Source organism: Euwallacea similis, chromosome 4 (genome assembly GCF_039881205.1).
Source record: "Euwallacea similis isolate ESF13 chromosome 4, ESF131.1, whole genome shotgun sequence".
Taxonomy (NCBI): Eukaryota; Metazoa; Arthropoda; class Insecta; order Coleoptera; family Curculionidae; genus Euwallacea; species Euwallacea similis.
This window is the reverse complement of record NC_089612.1, coordinates 1,178,361-1,196,061: the sequence shown is the minus strand read 5'-3', so window position 1 is coordinate 1,196,061 and position 17,701 is coordinate 1,178,361. Positions and strand designations below refer to the sequence as shown.

Below are 17,701 nucleotides of genomic sequence, written 5' to 3'. Positions count from 1 at the left end.
AAGGGCTCAAGCTTCGGCGTTAGAAAACTGAGAACCATCAAAAGTTGCTCACCAAAAGTGTTTTAGCAGAAGGTTTCGAGCTTGTGTGTTCAATTCTGAGAAGCGAGTGGGAACGCAGCTCGTCCATGTCAGCAGCGTGACAAACCGATAACAATATCCCAACAAGTTTAGCTGGAATTAAACATAATTTATAATTTTCGAAAATCGTTTTTAAGTTTTTTGCTCATATTTTGACAACTCCAGTATACGTTTTTAATTTCAAATCTTAGAAAATGTGAAAAAACTCAAAAATGATTATTTTTTAAAAATTTAATTACATCTTTTCCATTTTGATAACCTCCATGGTACTCGCTTTGCGTGGAACACACTGTACGATTCAAATTTGTCGGGTTAGTTATAAAATACCCTGTATATTAATCTTAATGACGAGGAACTTGTATCGATCCAATAAAACTCTACTCTCAGAGCTAGTGCCTTGCAAGTCATGGCCACAGATGATGAGGCCGGTGAAAATGCTCAAACTGAGTATTCAATCAATAGAAAACAGTGCTATAAAAACGTGCACTTTCGCATAGGTTCCTCATCAGGCTTATAGCTGTGAAGAAAGCACTAGACTTTCAAATGAAGGAGCTGCACCAATTGGTGATGGTGGCCAAAAACCATAAGCCATTTGGTTCCATTAAAGTGATCGACGTTCCAGTCCACAATCGACCTGATTTTCCTGAATGAATATGCCACGCCCAAGATAAGCGAAAATGCGCAATCCGGGAAATTCATGGCGAGTAGGCGTGCATGATCCCGATTCGAAACACGACTACTCCAACGTGAACCTGATGTTACAAGATGGTGATAGACACTTTGTCCTGACTACAAGAGTTATCACCATATATGTATAACTGCAGTCTATCACACATTGAACGTTATTGCAATCGACACAGAGACACCTCCACTACACGTCTCTAGGACCATTAATTTACTGGAAACTGAAATTAATCATAACGCCCTGAAATTCGATTAAGTTGTGCGTAAATTGATGGACATTTCTGATCTTGGGACATAGGTAGCCAAGTCACAGACAAGAATGAAGGTAATAGGAGGCATCATCAACATCATCTTAAAGGGCGTTTCTACGACGTGTGAGCATGTTATGTTCCACGTAATACACAGACAATAGTTTCGTGCCACCGTGCTTGGTAACTATTCATAATGTTAGTAAAAAGAGGCCGATACTCAATCAAAGCTTTTACAATGAGAATATGCCGAAGAACTGGCCAGGAAGAAAAATGCGTTTTAAAGGTAAGTCGTCATAAGTTCCAGTTCAAATATTTAATTGATAAAACCATTCGAGTTGAAATTACTACGAAGATCCATCCGTCATCCGTCGACGAAAAGCATCCGTCATCCGTCGACAAAAAACATCCGTCATCCGTCGATGTCGTGTTTGATGTCCGTGTTTTCTCAATTTCTCGTTCAGTATTTTCTTTTGATTATTTTCTAATTTCGGGTCAATAAAGTAATTAAATCACTCTATACAGGGTGACTTTTTAAACTGCGTTAACTAGTGATATTTCCGACACAGCTGGAGTTGCGAGGTTGGTTAAATTTAAAAAGAATGGGAAACCGTTCAATCTTGGTGCAAGTTAAGCGCAGTTGTGTAAAACATATGTATATGAAGTTTATATATAGTTTTGCGGAGCAAAAGCAGGAAATAATGGAAAAGAAGTTATGGACAAATTTTCCACATATCTACAAAAAAACGCGTTCAATTTTTTGCGGGGAGTTAATAATATGGAAATTCTTCCAGCAGGCGAAGATGACGCTATAGTGGTAATGAACTGCGTTATTTTTCAGCAAAAAATTGAATGCCTATTAAACGATGAGAAAAGAGAGAAAAGATTGATAAACATTTCTGAGAGACTTTATAATACATTTAAAAAACATAAAATTAATTTTAGCAACGTAGAAGGAGACAGATTAACACCTCACAACAGGAAAACACTTCATTTTTTATGGTTTTCCAAGCTCTGCAAAAGTAATCGTTATGTCAGAAAACACATAACTTTTAAAATTTACAAAGAGCAGACCACAAAACGAACACGAACACGACAAAAAATGCCATATATAAAATCCCTCGCGAATATGAGAAATTTTATAATGGAGAAACATAGAGAATTGAATAGATTAAATATATGCCAGCTCGCCATTAATAATGGTCACAGAATTAAATGGAACGGTGCCAAAAAACGATTATTAAAGAAAACGTAAAATAAAGAAAAGTGCATAGACAAATTTTACTTAATGAAAATCGACGTGTGGGCTCTTGTTCAATAACGGTGGATCACACTAGGTTACCTATATTTGAACAAAAGGTCAATCTTCAGCACATAAAAAGAAACTACATAGTAACAAATAGCAGTTAGGGTAACCACCAACATAGATAATAAGAGTTTAAACAAGACAGAAGAAAATTTTATATATTTTACACCTTCATCTTCCATACATTTTACTTCTATTATTTTTCATTTTTATAATAATTTTTTCTAGGTTCTAAAGACAGTGACAGATTTGCAAGCAAAGAAAAATTTCTGCATCTTTTTCTATTTTTATTTATATAAAATTTTATATCTTATTTTTTCTGTTAAAACTTAAGTGGTCTGTAAAACAATTTGCTTGCAAATTAAAATTTTATAGTCCTATTATTTGCTGCATATGAATTCTACTACTTACAATAAAAATTCCAGCCTTACACTATTTTTCACAGACACTTAATCTTTTATTCTATTAAATTGCTTGTGTTAAATATACATTTATAAAATCAAAAAGATAAAATTTAATTAATAATCAAAAAAAAAAAAAATTTTTAATGTTCTAATCCACTATCGCTAACCGAATAACGTTCTCAGAACTCACTTTATTTTGGACCATATAAGAAATTAATTTCTCTAAATAAAGATCCAATAGCATATGAATTTAAAATAAAGAAACTTTTTTTAATATTGACAAATAAATTGACGATTTTTGCAATGGAAATCAATGATAAAACAAGTTACATTTCATAACTAGTTACATAACGAATGCAAGTAGATTCATTTTATAACTCAGTTAAAAAAATAGGACCCGTAACAACAATGGTTATTGTATACTTCTACAGTTTGAGTGTATTCAAATTTATGCAAATTTCTTGAAATTTCGTCTTTCTACAGCAAAATTCCAAAACAGTTATATCTGTTTTTTTTAAATCATAAGTTTTTGAAAGATGAAAATGAAAAGTTTTCGAAAAAGTTGGTTACTTAGAAATTTTCATTTTTAAAGAAAAAACTCATAATTTGTACGTATTTTGTTGCTCAAACTAAGGACATAGCAATGCTGCATTTTACATTGCTGTCTCGAAATAGGCGTAAAATTGGAAAGAAAAGCGACATGGGTAGATTTTTAATTTTTCACAGTTTTGGGTAATTATTATGAATCCTCCTGTTAAACGTACTTGGAAAATGATTCGTTCCGGTGCTACAAACTTTTTTGCAAAAATTAAGCGTCATCTATGACTAAGTTTAACCCCCTACAGCACCTTAAAAAATTCTAGGAATTCCATCATACAATTTTGCGCATAAATTAACATGGAAATCTACGCTACTGTTCGAAGGAAGTGCAATATGGCTCCAACCATGGCAATCAACCACCGAGACCCGGCTTGACCATCTGACGTAATAATAAGAATTCTGCACCACCTGTCGAAAGGGGGACGCTCAAGCGGAAAGGGCCTCAAGTCAAGACGGGGCCCTTTGAAGGCTGATACGGCCAATTGATAACGGATCCGTTACATGTGTGATACGACCCCACGTGCCGAGGGGCGACACGTGTGCCAAGGGCAGTTGGCGAGGGTGTGCAGTTACCTTTGATGGTATTTTGTTTATCCCAAGACGTGACGCATCGGCCCATAGGTGAGGAAATGATAAAGTATCGTCCAGCGATGATGCATGTCGTAGGAAGAGATTTAGAAGCATTTACCTTTGAATAATTTTTCAAAGTAATAATATTACCGCAGGTAAATCGTCTGATTTTATCCAGTGTATAAAAGCAAAAACTACGGTTTTTAATGTGAAGTAAGGGGTTGAAAGACCGGAACTAGGGTGGAAACAAACGCGACACTATTGGTGAGTCCTGCACAGGTGTTGCATAAAGAAAGTTGTTCCCAGAGGCAAATCATTTGGTGTTTTGAGTGAAATTTAAATCGTTTTAGTTAACCAAAATTCATGAATTAATAAGCCAGATAAAATTTTCCTTAAAAATTCCTACACACATTTGATTATGTAGATGTCTGCAAGGTCACTCGAAACACTTTTCTATAACAGATTTCATGTGATTAATTTTTAAATACATAACATCAGCATTCCAATAAAATTCCAAATAAAAGCGCTATTTAAAGTTCATTATTAAACCAATGACGTCCCTAGGGGTAAAAAAGAGGATCTCGGTGCAAAGCGAATTCATGTGGATTTCACGGTGCTAAATATGAAGTAGGCACGTCACTGGTACGTCAGAATATTTTAGGTGTCAGCAATTTTTCAAAATTATGAAGTACGTTTTTTTTTTAAACAGGGTGTTAATTAAAAACTTATACTTATTTCAAAGAATAAATCTTTTATCACAATAATTTATATATATTTAAAAAAAAACAAATTAAAAATGAATTTTAACACTCTCTAAGTCTTAAACGAAGACGGTGCAGACCTACATTTATAGAAACTTTTTGTGACAAAATCAGTTAAAAATTCATCCCTTGAAATAAGTACAGGTACTTAATTAACATCCTGTATACAGAACTTACAGTACTCAGCACACAATAAATCATTATCGTATTACATTAGATTAATGTATCTTCCATTAAATTTTTTTTGTTACCGATTTTTACTTCAAAATTGTTTTCAGCAGTATTGTTTGAATTTAAGATGTTTGAGGAGAGGTCTCTAAAGTATTTCAATTAGTGTCAACGTCTTTTCGAGTAAGTTTATTCCAGTAACTTCTGTTTCAATCTTCCAGTTTTTTCAAACTTTTTTTAATGAAATTATCCTTTGATTTGTTTGAAAATAAATTTGCATTTTTACCAATAGCCTCTGAAGAAAATCGACTAAATATTGAAAAAAAATTCTGAAATTTTTAAATTCATTGCCTAGCAAACAGTTGTGTAGCAAAGCCCGTTTTGGTAAGGCGACAAACGCATATTTAAAGTAATTACAACAAAGGGAAATGTTATTTTTTAATATTTTTTATTTATTTTTTATTTTTTAATATTTTTTATTTATTTTTTATTTTTTAATATTTTTTATATTTTTTTTCAATTTGTGCTTGCTCACATAGATCTTCTTCACCAACGAATTTCGAAATGAATAATAACCTAATTATTGGAAATAAATCGTAAAATTTTCAGCCTAATTGCTTAGAAAACAGTGGCGTAACCGAGTCACATTTGTTAAGGCGACAAACAGATCTTAAAAAGGTTCAGATTACATATAATAAAACAAATTTTGAATGCATAGAGGTATCATCGTGTTTTTAAACTCGGCAATATTTTGAAGCGATTTCGGCAATATTCGCAATTATTTTTCTCTCATTTGATTTGCTGAATGGGTTTTATACGAAAAAAATCGACCTGTATTGTTTTAGTCAGTGACTGACCTTGTGGGAAGTGGTGCAGGCACAGTATCAAACTGCCGGGTTATATGTCCACCACAATTAAACCAAAAGTGATTTCAAATTTTTAGTTATTTATTGTACTTATTTTTATTATACTCATTACAAAATAACTCTACGTCTAACTACCTTATTGTACTATACTTTTTTGTTCGTCATGCCTTTAAAAGGATGCAACTTACGTTAATAAATATCTTAGCTAAATTGAAATGATTCAGTAATACAAAACCTACATTCTAATTAACTGTATTCTATGTAGCTTTAGAAACCATGAAATTTAAAGCTCTGAATTTTAGAGATATATCAAGACTGTATATACATGAAGATGAATGCCTTATGTGTGATGATGTTTTTATCAATATATGGTGGATTCTTTAGCAGTCGGTGATTCAGGAGTGGCATTGTTGTTAACAGCATTGTTGTTGCTAACAGAATTGTTGTCGTTAGCACCACTGTTGTTGTTAACGACGTTGTTGTTTTGAGGGACTGGCGAAGCTGGCGTTGTCACGTTGCTAGTTACATTGCTAGTTACGTTACTGGTAATATCATCGTCTTCATCATCATCGAAGTCGTTGGCGTCGGTTAGTTTCTTAGCTGCAGCTTCTTGAGCTTTCCTGCAACCACCAGATTATCTAGTCACGATAAAATGTAAATAACATACACCCTCACCTTTGTTTCTCTTCGTAAGAGTTATTAAGCATTAGGTTCTCCTTCTGTTCTTTCTGCTTCCTTTGCAAGAACAAGAAGGCCAAGTAAAGGAACAACAGGATTATAGGGATAATAACTAGAAAAACAATGCCTGAGGCTACTGCTAGCTGTCTCTGAGAGTACTCTTGTTGGCCTGTGAAACACGAAAATTAAATATATATATATAAATACCCAGATGTGGGAGGTTGTGAGCTTAAATAAAACACTACTTAAGGTACTATTCCGCAGACTAGGAATATACCTTGCAGTACTCATACCAATTTAAGCAAAAGAAGATTAAAAGCCATTCCTAGCATGTGGAATTTCCCTTCAGGAATTGAATTTTGTACTTCATGTATTTTATTTTTAGGAATACAATAATTGTTATTATAAACTAAATATAAAAAAAAATCATTAATTTTACACATACACATCCAAGAAACAACAAATATCGTACTATTCTCTATTGTTCTGGTTCTTACTCCTACAGTGTCATAGTGTATCACAAGAAATTTGTGTGTTTGATCGGAAAATGGAGTACTTAATATACCATCAGGTGTAGGCTCAACATGCTAGGAATGTCCTTTTTTGACTAATATTATGAGAATTTGCCTAAATAGGGCAACAAATTTTTAGGGTTAACTAGTTAACGATCGTTAATTTTAAACATCAGTAACGATGCTGCTCTGGCTGCTCATTCTGGCTCTATCTGCGGAACTCAATTTAGTACTTTGGGGGAATTTGTAAGTTGGAGAAACACTGCTTTGCTGCGCAGCATTTTTAACAGGTACCGCATAATCATCAGAACCGTAAGTCACCCTAGCTGGATTATTTTTCTGGGCATTAACAATATCTGGTTGACTTTGAAAGGGTTGACTATAAACCAACGAACTGGGGGTAGGGCTGATCGGGGTTACAGGTTCGAATTCTGGCTCATTAGGATCGATTTGCTTGCTTTCAAACTCAGTATGTGGTAAACCCTCCAATGGTTCATGGGTTCTATAGCTCTTATCATAGCTACGTCGTTTTTTGAAAGTGCTGTCGGTGTTAGAGCGTTCGCTGTTAGGGCTACTGAGTGCTGTTTCGACGGGGCTTAAACTGCGCCCCAGAAGAGAGGCGGGTTTTTGGTACTCCCATGAACCCTCGCGGCTCTCTAAGTATTTTAAATAGACCCTATAGGCTAAGTAGACGATTATTATTATTAATGGTATGAATACTATAAAGACTATTCCTGAGGCCATGGCTAGTTGTCGTTGGGAGTATTCTTGTTGTCCTAGAGGATTAAAATTTTCTATGTAAATTCTTTTACGTCGTGAGGCACAGGGGTAATTACATGAATTTCGAGTGTGACCATTGGCACCTCGAGAATTGGATATAGAAGCGTACTGTATAGAATATACTATAGTAACTGACCAATAACTGGTAGCTTTACTTAAAATCTAAATCTCCAATACGCCTGTGAGTCTTGTAAGTAGAGAGCTCTAAGGGCTCTTCGTTTCTGTCATTGTTAAAGTGAGCACTCAATTCACGTAATGTAAAAAATTTCGACAAAAAAAACACGATTGAAGGAGAATTAATTGGTCTTTATGTTTGAAAACTACGTGATGCGCCACAGGTTTCTCGTATTTTGAGGATTTTAAGGGATCCAAAGGCGCGCTGGGTAGAAGTTTGGGAAAATCATCAGCAATTGCAAAAATTATCATTTGAGCAATAATGAGTCTTTGATTATCGTGATAATGCGGCAACGTTTTTTTGGCAAAAGGGCGTTCAATTTCGGCGAAGTCCAAAGACTTAATATCCAAAATTTTCAAATGTGTAGTTACAAGCAAAGCCCCAAATTAGGGAAAATGAGAGTGAATTTTTGATATTTAACTTCATCGAAAAAACCTTACATAGTAATACTCAATCGGGCCCAATGATCACCCTGAAGCACAAAATACGCTAGAAAAGCAAACTCGATCTTACGTAAGCACTGTGTGTATCCATACTCTGGAATATCCCACTGGCCAGTTGGTGTACAGATCCTTCTGGGGTCTCCATCCAAGATAAAATCTTGCTCGCATTCAAAAGTCACTCGAGTACCGGGAACAAAGAGGAACGTGCTCTTCCTACCAAATCTTGGAGTAGGCAAAACGCCACACGAAATCACCTTTAAAACCTTGAATTATAAACAAATTCCAAAAGAACCTACGGCTTATACCTTCGTCCTAGAAATTTCCTTGTACTCGTAAATCGTAGCTTTGTAGTTTTGGGTGTAATGTGCCAAATCCCTGTTCAAAGTCATGGCATAATCATAATAACACTCATACATCCTGGTACTGCACACTTCGTATGTCCTCGAAATTTGATTGGATCTATTAGCAGGGATTATTTCTTCAGGCGTCATGTAGAATACCGGCACAAACGACTTATTATTGAAGTTTGCGGAAGTTTGTCCATTTTCCCTTAAGAAAAATGACCGTCCTATCTGGCTATCCAAAACATCATCCACCATCCAATGCATTCCGAAGTCCTTATAAACTCTTTCCATTTCATTCACATTGTTACTGACGCTGACTTTGTTACCATCAGGCAACGTGAAGTCATCTTCTTTATTGAAACTGAAATTGCCGAGTAGACCTGCTGTTTTGTTGATAAACGACCAAGGCAGAAACACCCTGGTTGTCATGTAGCCTTGATTATCCAACACTTCAACTCCCACCCCATTATCGAACATCATTATAACTTCGGATTGATTGAGAATGTATGTGGGGGTGTAGATGGTGACTCCAGGGAAATGTTGGAACTTCAGTGAGGGTCTGTCAAAGTAGATGCGTTTTCCATCGGCAATAACATCCAAACGATATCTCCATCTATCAAAGAATTACCTATATAATTTGGAGGGTACAACACGACAAGGATAAGTTTACCTGGCATATTCCGGTCGTCTTCGAACTTCAACTACAGTGGAAGAATTTCCTCTGGCTGCAACAGATGTGAGTTGAGTCGCTCTAACTTCTCCATACATGTTGGGGTCCATTTGCTCAAATCGGCCTTGTACTTCAATGTTGTTCAATTTGGTCTTGGATTTGACTAAAACGAATTCTCCTTTGCCATTGAAAGTGTATTCCAAGTCATCGAAAGTTACTACGTGAGGGTCTCCATAGACGCCAGCAATTCCTAGGGAAAGATACGTTTACTCATCTACACGGTGTCTCTGAAGATAGTGCCATAAATTCAACCATGTATTCTCGATTCCAAAATATGACGAAAACTTCATATAAACATATATCGAAAAGTGCTGCATTTTCGATATATAGGGTGTAAAAGGTTGGTTCCTGAGGAGAGTTTTTTATTAATATTTTCGAAACGTTTTGAGATAAATTAATGAAATTTTTTACTTTATAATAAGTTTATGCTTCCATTTATGGCACTGTGTTCGGCGACACCTAGTATATTACCCCAGATTTTTAGTTTTAAACCAAATTAAGAGATTAATATTACGTAAGATCAAGGTAACTAGTGGGGTATAAAAAAATGAAGAATTATCTAAAACTGAAATTAAATGTTAATTGTAATAACATACCTGGAGCTTGATAAGCCACACAATCCTGGCTGGGCCTCCTCTCAAATCTCACGGTCTCGCATCCAACTGCCTGTTCTTCCTGCCACAAACAGCATAAATACTTGGGAACCATATCGTGGAACCATTGGGACAAAGTCGGCACTTTGGTGGCCTCCTGGTATGGCATCAGCCCCAAATTGTGGCACCTTTTCGGGCTTGACCCCCATTGCTGATCGTAGGATAACATGAGGTAGTGATTTTTGTCATAACAGCACTGCTGTTCTGAACCTTCCAGCCTGGAAATAACTAATGCCAAATCTGCATAACCCAGGAAAGTATATTTATTACGTGGGAGAACCAGTTTTGACACAATGTACTGCTTGGTTGTTGTAGTAGCAAGTAGGATTTGAATCTTTATCGCAATCAAAGTCTGGCATGAACTTTCCTTTATCGATTAGGGCTTGTTCCAGGGTGCAGGGACATTGGGGAAGCTCATGGGCGAAGTTCTTCAAGTACCTGTCAGTACGCAGCCACTCATCACAAAGCCTCTTAGGCCAATCTGATCCGTATATGGTCTCCCATTGCCAGCCGAAGTACCAACCCAGAGGAATAGGTCTTCATTACACGATAATATGTTAAAAAAATAATGTTCTGGGATGAAGCAAAGGGGTTACCTGCTCCATACAACGGGGATGATTGTGGCTATCGTAGAAGTAGAAGTTGTAGTGATACCACTGTAATCGTACTGAATTGGAATGGATTCAGTTAAATTGATCTGGATGAATCCAAATTTCATATCGGTCAAAAATGTGTTTTGCCTATTTCGGTATTGAGAGGGAACTATGGTATATTCTCCACTATTTTGGACATTTTCAGCGATGTCTATAATGTTATTTTTGTAAGCACTATACTTAGATTCAGGTTAATTTGTACCAACCGGTAATGTAATACAGCTGTGGCCTTATCGTAGTTTCCCTGTAGCCCCACAATGAAATCCTGATGTTGGAGTTTTCATTTGTGGTCAAGTTGTACTTTTCCCAAGTGATTTTTATTTCGGATGGCGATTTTTCGTGCACCTTCATGTCTTTGAAGTAGATCTTTTGTGCGGCAGTAGCAGGGGTTTCTAATTTCAAATAAAAGGTTACACATAAACCAACATGACACTAAACGCACTTACCGACGTAGTAGCGACCCTTCCATTTGTAAGTCCCCGGTCCTATGGCGATTTCGAACCTAACGTAACCCTCCACCATCAAAGTGGGTTGAACGCAAATTGCTCTGTTTCTGCTAACGACGGTTCCATACACCACATCAGCAACATCAAACTTGCAAATAACTCGGTCAGCCGGATCAAAACATGGTCCTGTGATATTGACCACTGTCCCTCCCAACATATTACCGGACTCCGGTGCAAACATCAAAGGCAAATTAGCCGCATCTACGAATTTTCGATTACAAAATGTTTGAAAAATGTTCATTTACATGCCTATGTCTTTATTGCAAGTCCCGACTAAAATATTTTCGTCAATCCTAAACAAATGTCTTCCAGGGAATCCATTGGCAAAACCTCTTCCTGTAAGATCTCTGATTACGGACGATTGACTGTAAGGCACATATTCCCAGAATCTAGTCCCATTACCTTTAAATTTTATGAGTAATTAAATTTTAGTTTTATTATTCGATTTCAGATTAATTACCAGCATTAAATCCTACATAAGCAGGAACACCCCCTTCGCCTTTTTGTGTGTCACCCCCCGCCTCAGTGTGGGTGGTCCAGGCGAGGTTGAGATAGTTGAACATGGCGTAAGTGTAGACCTCATCAGTGGCTAATACCATTTGAAAAGTGTTGGTCTGGAAGCAAATTTGTAGTGTTGGATTCATTGGATATTTTGCAGTTATTTACCTTGTATAAAGCGTTCCCAAATCCTCCATTGAAAGAAACGTTCTTCCAAGTAACAATGATCGCATGCTTAGGGTCAAAGGTCTCAGACCCAATAACACCCTCACGGATATCCCACTTCAACCTCTCTCGAATTTCCACCCCCATTCGATCATTCCTAGTCCGCAAGTCCCTCTCCATTCTGAAGTACATTCCAGGCTTTCGTCTGTCTTCATCTTCATCATTTAGATTCCCTAAACAAGTCTTATTCAGTTATACGTAATAAAATGAGAGGGAAAACGTACCAATCCTGCACTTGCTGAAAAATATCCCAATGAAAGCAGGATCGTTAACTTTAGGCCAGTCCTTCACAGGGAACACCAGGGGGTAGTTGTAGTTCGGGGGAGGGTCGCTGAACTCGAGATACCCGTTCAGGGATACTCTTGTGTAGTTATATCTGAACCCGAAGAAGGGGAGTTGGAAATTCAAGTTTTTGTGTACCTAATGGGGTGAGTTATTAGGGATTGTAGGCTAATGTGGGGTTTAAGTACTTGAGGGGACGAAGACTGGATTTCTTTCTGGTAATCTCCCTCGTTGTCAGCATTGCCGCCTTTGTCGTAGTAAGGGTACATGAAGATCTTTCTTATTTCCTGTAGACGCGATTCTATGATTGTATAGGGGGTTCCAGAGCCTCCCCTTTGGTCGGTGTCAGGGGGGGCCACATGAGATGTCATTGGATCTACAATAAATAGACATATTGCTCAATTTTCTAGCGGAAAGTGACACATTTGATTAATTATATATGCATGTGGAGAAACCTTTCTTATCTGTCCTCATTTTTAGCTGTGCGCAGAGTAAATAAGATAACGATAATTATTGTGTTATTAAACGTATTGAGAATGACATTTTTTAAAGTTTTTTTTTCTAATTTCTTAAAATTACCAGTGTAGGAACAGGAAATAAATATATGTTTCATGTGACTCAGGATAATTATATAGTTTTATAATTAATCTCGTAATCTGAGTCATCAAAATTCCTTAGTAAATATCACTTTATCAATGAATAAACAAAATTTATCTAGAATCTCCAGTAGTACTTTGTAACAACATGTTCCCAAATTATCACACAAAACTAACCGTAATCCGCTTCGTATGTATACTGCCCCATTCTCGCTACACTATGCAGGGTATGCAATGGAGCATCATCAGATGAAGAGGGTTCAGCTTCTCCTACTGCCTGAAGGGGTAGAACATCTGATCCCGCTTGATCATCGTTAGTGTCGCTAGTTTCAGGGTTAGGGACTGGGGGATCTACGGGTTTCTCATCTACGACAAACAAAGCATGTTAGAGGGAACGTCCACATTTCTTTTTGACAAACGCAGAAATGCGGCCATGCCCAATATGAGTGTATTCAAGTTAGTAATGGTAAAGTAAAAGTGGCTAAAACTAGTCTTGCAAGAGTGTAATTGTAGTTAGACACAGTGAGATGATGAAACTGATAGATTTTTTGGTATATGAGGAAGTTCCTGGGTTAGTTCAGGTTAGTAACGAGTTAAGGAGTTTACATAATGATACATTTAGGAGGTAATAAATTTCCCCCGCTCTCCGAAAGAAAACACTACCAGCAAGTCCCTTAATATTATCCCAAAGTGTGTATGTGTCTTGTGATGAAGATTAAATAAAATAGAAAATGTGTCATTGTTGGTGATTCACATGGCCGCACAGAGCACTACAAACAATCCCCACAACGACCAAATTGGAAGGGAGAGAAACTACGCCCAGTTACCATTAAAATCGTACCCTGTTTCATCATTTTACACCGGTTTTAGATTCTACAAACGTTATCAACATGCCAAGCAATAAACAAATGATTCATTATTGAATAAAACTCTAAGAGATAAGAGCGTTTAATTACGACACAAAGAACGCAAAAAAGTATCTATATTCAGCAAAACTAGGCCTTTAGGTGCGTTAAAAACTTTTTCCTTCTCATTTATACCCAAGAAAACTGGATTTCTACACAATAAAAAGTACCTTTTGACAAAAGTACAAATCTCGTAGGCCACGCCCCAATAATATTCGTAGATACTTTAATCCATCAGTTTCACACCACATACAAACTCGGACTTTTTAAACTTACCAGTATTATTGATCTGGGGGACCACTCCTCCATCTGCAACTTCTGGATCCCCCTCTGCAGGCACTGGTTGTCCAGAATCGTTTCCAAAGTCCACATTCACTCCTGGCACAGGTTCCACGTCATTATCGGAGTCTGTATTGTCATCTGCTGGATCTTGGGTGCGCGTAAAGGGTCCACACAAAACTACTAAAAAAAGTACCCCTATCAAATATCTAAGTTCCATGATCCGGAACTGCAGCAGGTAAAAGTATTAGGAAAGAGAGACCATAAGGTAATGAAACAACCTGTTTGCTAAGATGGCTGATTAGTGATACGTTGGATTCGAAATGCCTAATCAGTTATCTCGCTAGATTGTGTTATCTACAGGTTGAATATGCAAGGTGGAATATACACATTTCGTAGAATATTCGTTTTTATTTTATATCCAGAAATAAATCTTACTGGCAGTATTTCAGCGTTTGTCACACTCTACTGCTTATGGTATTCTATATTAAACTTCACATTGGACACAATTATTTTAATTATTGCAACGATGTTCGTAAAATAAATAAGTTTTAGATAACGATTAAATAGTCATAAAACAGGCTTCTTATGTTTTGTAGAACTCGATGATTAATCATTGATACAATAAAGGGAATTTGAACTTACTGATGATTAAGATGAAAATATACCTATCCCTTATTTCACAGGAAGTATTCTTTTGCAGATGAGGAATTTCCATGAAAATCTTAGAGGTCTAAGGATAAAAATGAGAATAAGCTCTGATTTTCTATTCACCAAAAAGATTAGATTGTGAAATGTAGTCAACGATGTAAATGTAGCCAATATTGTATTAAATCGTTCGTAACGGCAGGCAACTCACCATACACAGTATTCACTGATCAAAGGAAGCGTCGGATTTACTAGGTTTATCACGCAGAATTCCTTAAAAAGCTATTGTTGTCTGCTGAGAAATTTCCTCCGCACGCCTCTGGCTTTTGAGTTACTTATGGGTAAATCCCTAGATGGAATATTAGACACAATATTAATTATGCAATTATTATTTTTATTAAACCACTAAAATTACAAATAAAAAAATCACAATAGAAAAAATCACGGCCCTTTTGCAATAAACTTATATATATCTTCTCCATAAATCACTCCCAAAGGTTTCTCAATTTTATTGGTCCCGGATCCTATAAAAACCAAAACCAACAGTTCTTTCACCAATAACTATTCAAAATTTGAAACTCACCAGATTTCTCCACAACTACAGCAAACTTGTCCCCTTCAATAATTCTAAATGCTCTTCCCAATATGGAATTATTTTCCAGTTTAGGCAAAATCCTTGAGGTACATGTTTCAATCAAATCTAATGGTGTGAGCGATCCTGAAATGACTTTGTTTCTTATTATATCACAAGTAACTATTCCCAGGAAGTTTCTGAAAAAGGTTTTTAATCATGTTAAAATTTAGTAAGATATGAAGAATTGCAAACCCATTGGGTAAAATCACAATTGCCTCGTTTCTTTTCTGGGTTTCCAGACGATTCAAAGCAGACCCTAGAGTACCTTTGCTGTCGACTAATTCCGGTTTCCTATAAGGTATGCTAGAGACTGGCTTGTCCCACCACCTAAACTATCATTTTCACAAATAATATTTTTGTTTCTAATGGTGAATACGAACCATAAATTGTTTCTATTCACACAAGGTTGGTACGCTTTAGCCTCCATCCATCGATCAGACACAAATTTGCTCATATAATTTCTGATACTATCAGGGAGAAATACGACCACATTTTGCCCTTTCTTCAAACCTTTGGCAACTTTAACTGCAGCTGCAACTGCAGCTCCCGAGCTCATTCCTAAAGTAACGAAAGTGATATTTTGTGGCTTTCATTCCTGAAACTTGCCAATAAGCAATCCCTCGTCCTTCATCAATCTTCTAGCCATGGGGAGAGATTCTAAATCATTAGTTTTCACCCAGTAGTCGCAGACTCCTTGATCTAGGGTTCCTGGTATGATCTCATAACCAATTCCTGAGGGCAAATTTATATGATTTTTTTTTTAGTTTTCTTCACAATTCCCATACCTTCAACTTCCCAGAAAGTGACATCACTTTTATTGAGGGATGCCGGGTAGGCAAACTGGGATCCTTCAGGATCGAATCCAACGATTTTGGTTTGTGGAGAGACTTCCCTGAATTTCCTACCTATTCCTGTGATTGTTCCTCCAGTTCCTCCTCCAAAAACCTTTGAAAAATAATCATGTTTAAAAGTTTACTTAAGATTTGAATCATGTACAATCATATCAACTTTGTTCTCTAGTTGTTGCAAAATCTCGTTTGCCGTGGTGTCGTAGTGGGTCAGTGGATTACTCGGGTGATTGAACTGAAATGTTACGATTTCAAAACGATCTTCAGTTGAAGTATGTTATCAATCAACCTGGTCAAAGATAAAAGAATTTGGAGTTTCTTTATGTAGCCGATTTGCAGTCCCAAACAATCCGTCTTTATCAACCGACCCCGCAGTCATTGGAACTCTCACCACTTTAGCTCCTAGAGAGGTAACTACCGCCTCTTTTTCATCGGATATCTTTTCTGACATCACTATGATGCAATTATAACCTTTAAGGGAAGAAATCAATGCGATAGCAATGCCAGTGTTTCCAGACGATGGTTCAATTATAGTCATTCCAGGCTTAATCAACCCCTGCTCCTCGGCATCCTCAAACATGCGTTTTACCATTCGGTCCTTGATCGATCCGCCAGGGTTGAGAAACTCGCATTTTGCATCTAATTTTCAGTGATCATAATAATCATTAATAATAATAAATTAATAATAATTTGCTCACAGATGTTGCACTCAAGTCCTTCTTCTCGAGGAATTTTATTCAGCTTAACTAAGGGAGTGTTCCCAATCATCGATAAAACATCTGGAAACACTCCATGTGTGTATTTGGCCCCCCTAAAAATAGGTCTTAAATTTAAATAGATCCAAATAAGATTTTTTTTTAGTACTAACCAGTCGTGTTTAGTATGGGGAGAAATAATATTCTTCCCCAAACTCTCTCTCCATGTGCATTTCTTCACAACCCCAGGTGTAGTAAATTCCTTGTTTAATGGAGAAACCCACACTAGATCGTTCTTTTTGTTGTTTATTGGGGCCATTATGTTGAAAACAGAAGTTTTATTGGTCTCCAAGTGAATTTATACGAATCACGACTAACCTGTTTATCAGTCACGGTGATTAGTTCTGACTTAGCAGATATTAATGGTCTTTGAAAGAGCGCACAAACATGCAGTTTTATGGTAGTACCAGTACCACTACAAATTCCACTTGAAATTCCGATTTGTACTGAAAATAATCATCTTCGAGGAGAGCTGATAAAGAAATTTCAAGAGATAAATTTAATTTTAGAATCATAAAAATAGTAATTCATTCAATTCTCTGCATAAGTAATTTTGTCCCTTCAGAATCCTGGTTGGGTACTTAACTTTGGTTGGGTATTATTTGTTCATATCAAGCTATTAATTAAATTTGTTGATTTCTAGCTAGTTCATGAATATATAAGGAACAACAAGTATATTATCATTTACGTAAGCTAAATACGTAAATAATAGACACATCTGTATAATTTTCCTACAGATGTATCTCGAAATCCGTACGCAAAACAAGTTGTAAGGTTCCATTATCCCTTCCGCAAGAGCTCCACTTTATAGCCTCCAGGTTTCAGAAGTATATTATTAATGTACACAATTCATTCAAAATCAGGTTCCATAG

At 36.5% G+C, this 17,701-nt stretch overlaps 2 protein-coding genes across 4 annotated transcripts; both read right to left on the bottom strand.

Annotated features, from left to right (window-relative positions):
- Nucleotides 1–5,793: 5,793 nt before the first annotated feature.
- Nucleotides 5,794–14,254, bottom strand: mesh (sushi domain containing 2 mesh). 3 transcript variants are annotated; one of them, XM_066388932.1, is made up of 17 exons: nt 13,942–14,254; nt 12,938–13,126; nt 12,353–12,540; nt 12,107–12,302; nt 11,826–12,055; nt 11,620–11,773; nt 11,409–11,561; nt 11,100–11,360; nt 10,860–11,045; nt 10,597–10,804; nt 10,271–10,537; nt 9,944–10,218; nt 9,288–9,537; nt 8,579–9,230; nt 8,344–8,527; nt 6,361–6,532; nt 5,794–6,305 (listed from the first exon to the last, which is right to left on the bottom strand). In XM_066388932.1, exons 1-17 carry the CDS (start codon nt 14,162–14,164, stop codon nt 6,047–6,049), a joined length of 4,047 nt encoding a protein of 1,348 aa, XP_066245029.1. In that variant the 5' UTR covers nt 14,165–14,254; the 3' UTR covers nt 5,794–6,046. The 3 variants fall into 3 exon arrangements, with proteins under 3 accessions (XP_066245029.1, XP_066245028.1, XP_066245030.1); XM_066388931.1 differs by lacking the exons at nt 5,794–6,305; nt 6,361–6,532 and adding an exon at nt 6,716–7,651; XM_066388933.1 differs by lacking the exons at nt 5,794–6,305; nt 6,361–6,532; nt 12,938–13,126 and adding an exon at nt 6,716–7,651.
- A 711-nt stretch (nt 14,255–14,965) lies between these two features.
- LOC136408314 (cystathionine beta-synthase-like) lies at nt 14,966–17,184 on the bottom strand. Its single transcript, XM_066389232.1, has 10 exons — nt 16,943–17,184; nt 16,773–16,885; nt 16,364–16,713; nt 16,223–16,309; nt 16,012–16,171; nt 15,833–15,958; nt 15,607–15,784; nt 15,419–15,553; nt 15,176–15,363; nt 14,966–15,116 (listed from the first exon to the last, which is right to left on the bottom strand). The coding sequence occupies exons 1-10, from the start codon at nt 17,086–17,088 to the stop codon at nt 15,034–15,036; spliced, it is 1,566 nt and encodes a 521-aa protein (XP_066245329.1). The 5' UTR covers nt 17,089–17,184; the 3' UTR covers nt 14,966–15,033.
- Between the last annotated feature and the right edge of the window lie 517 nt (nt 17,185–17,701).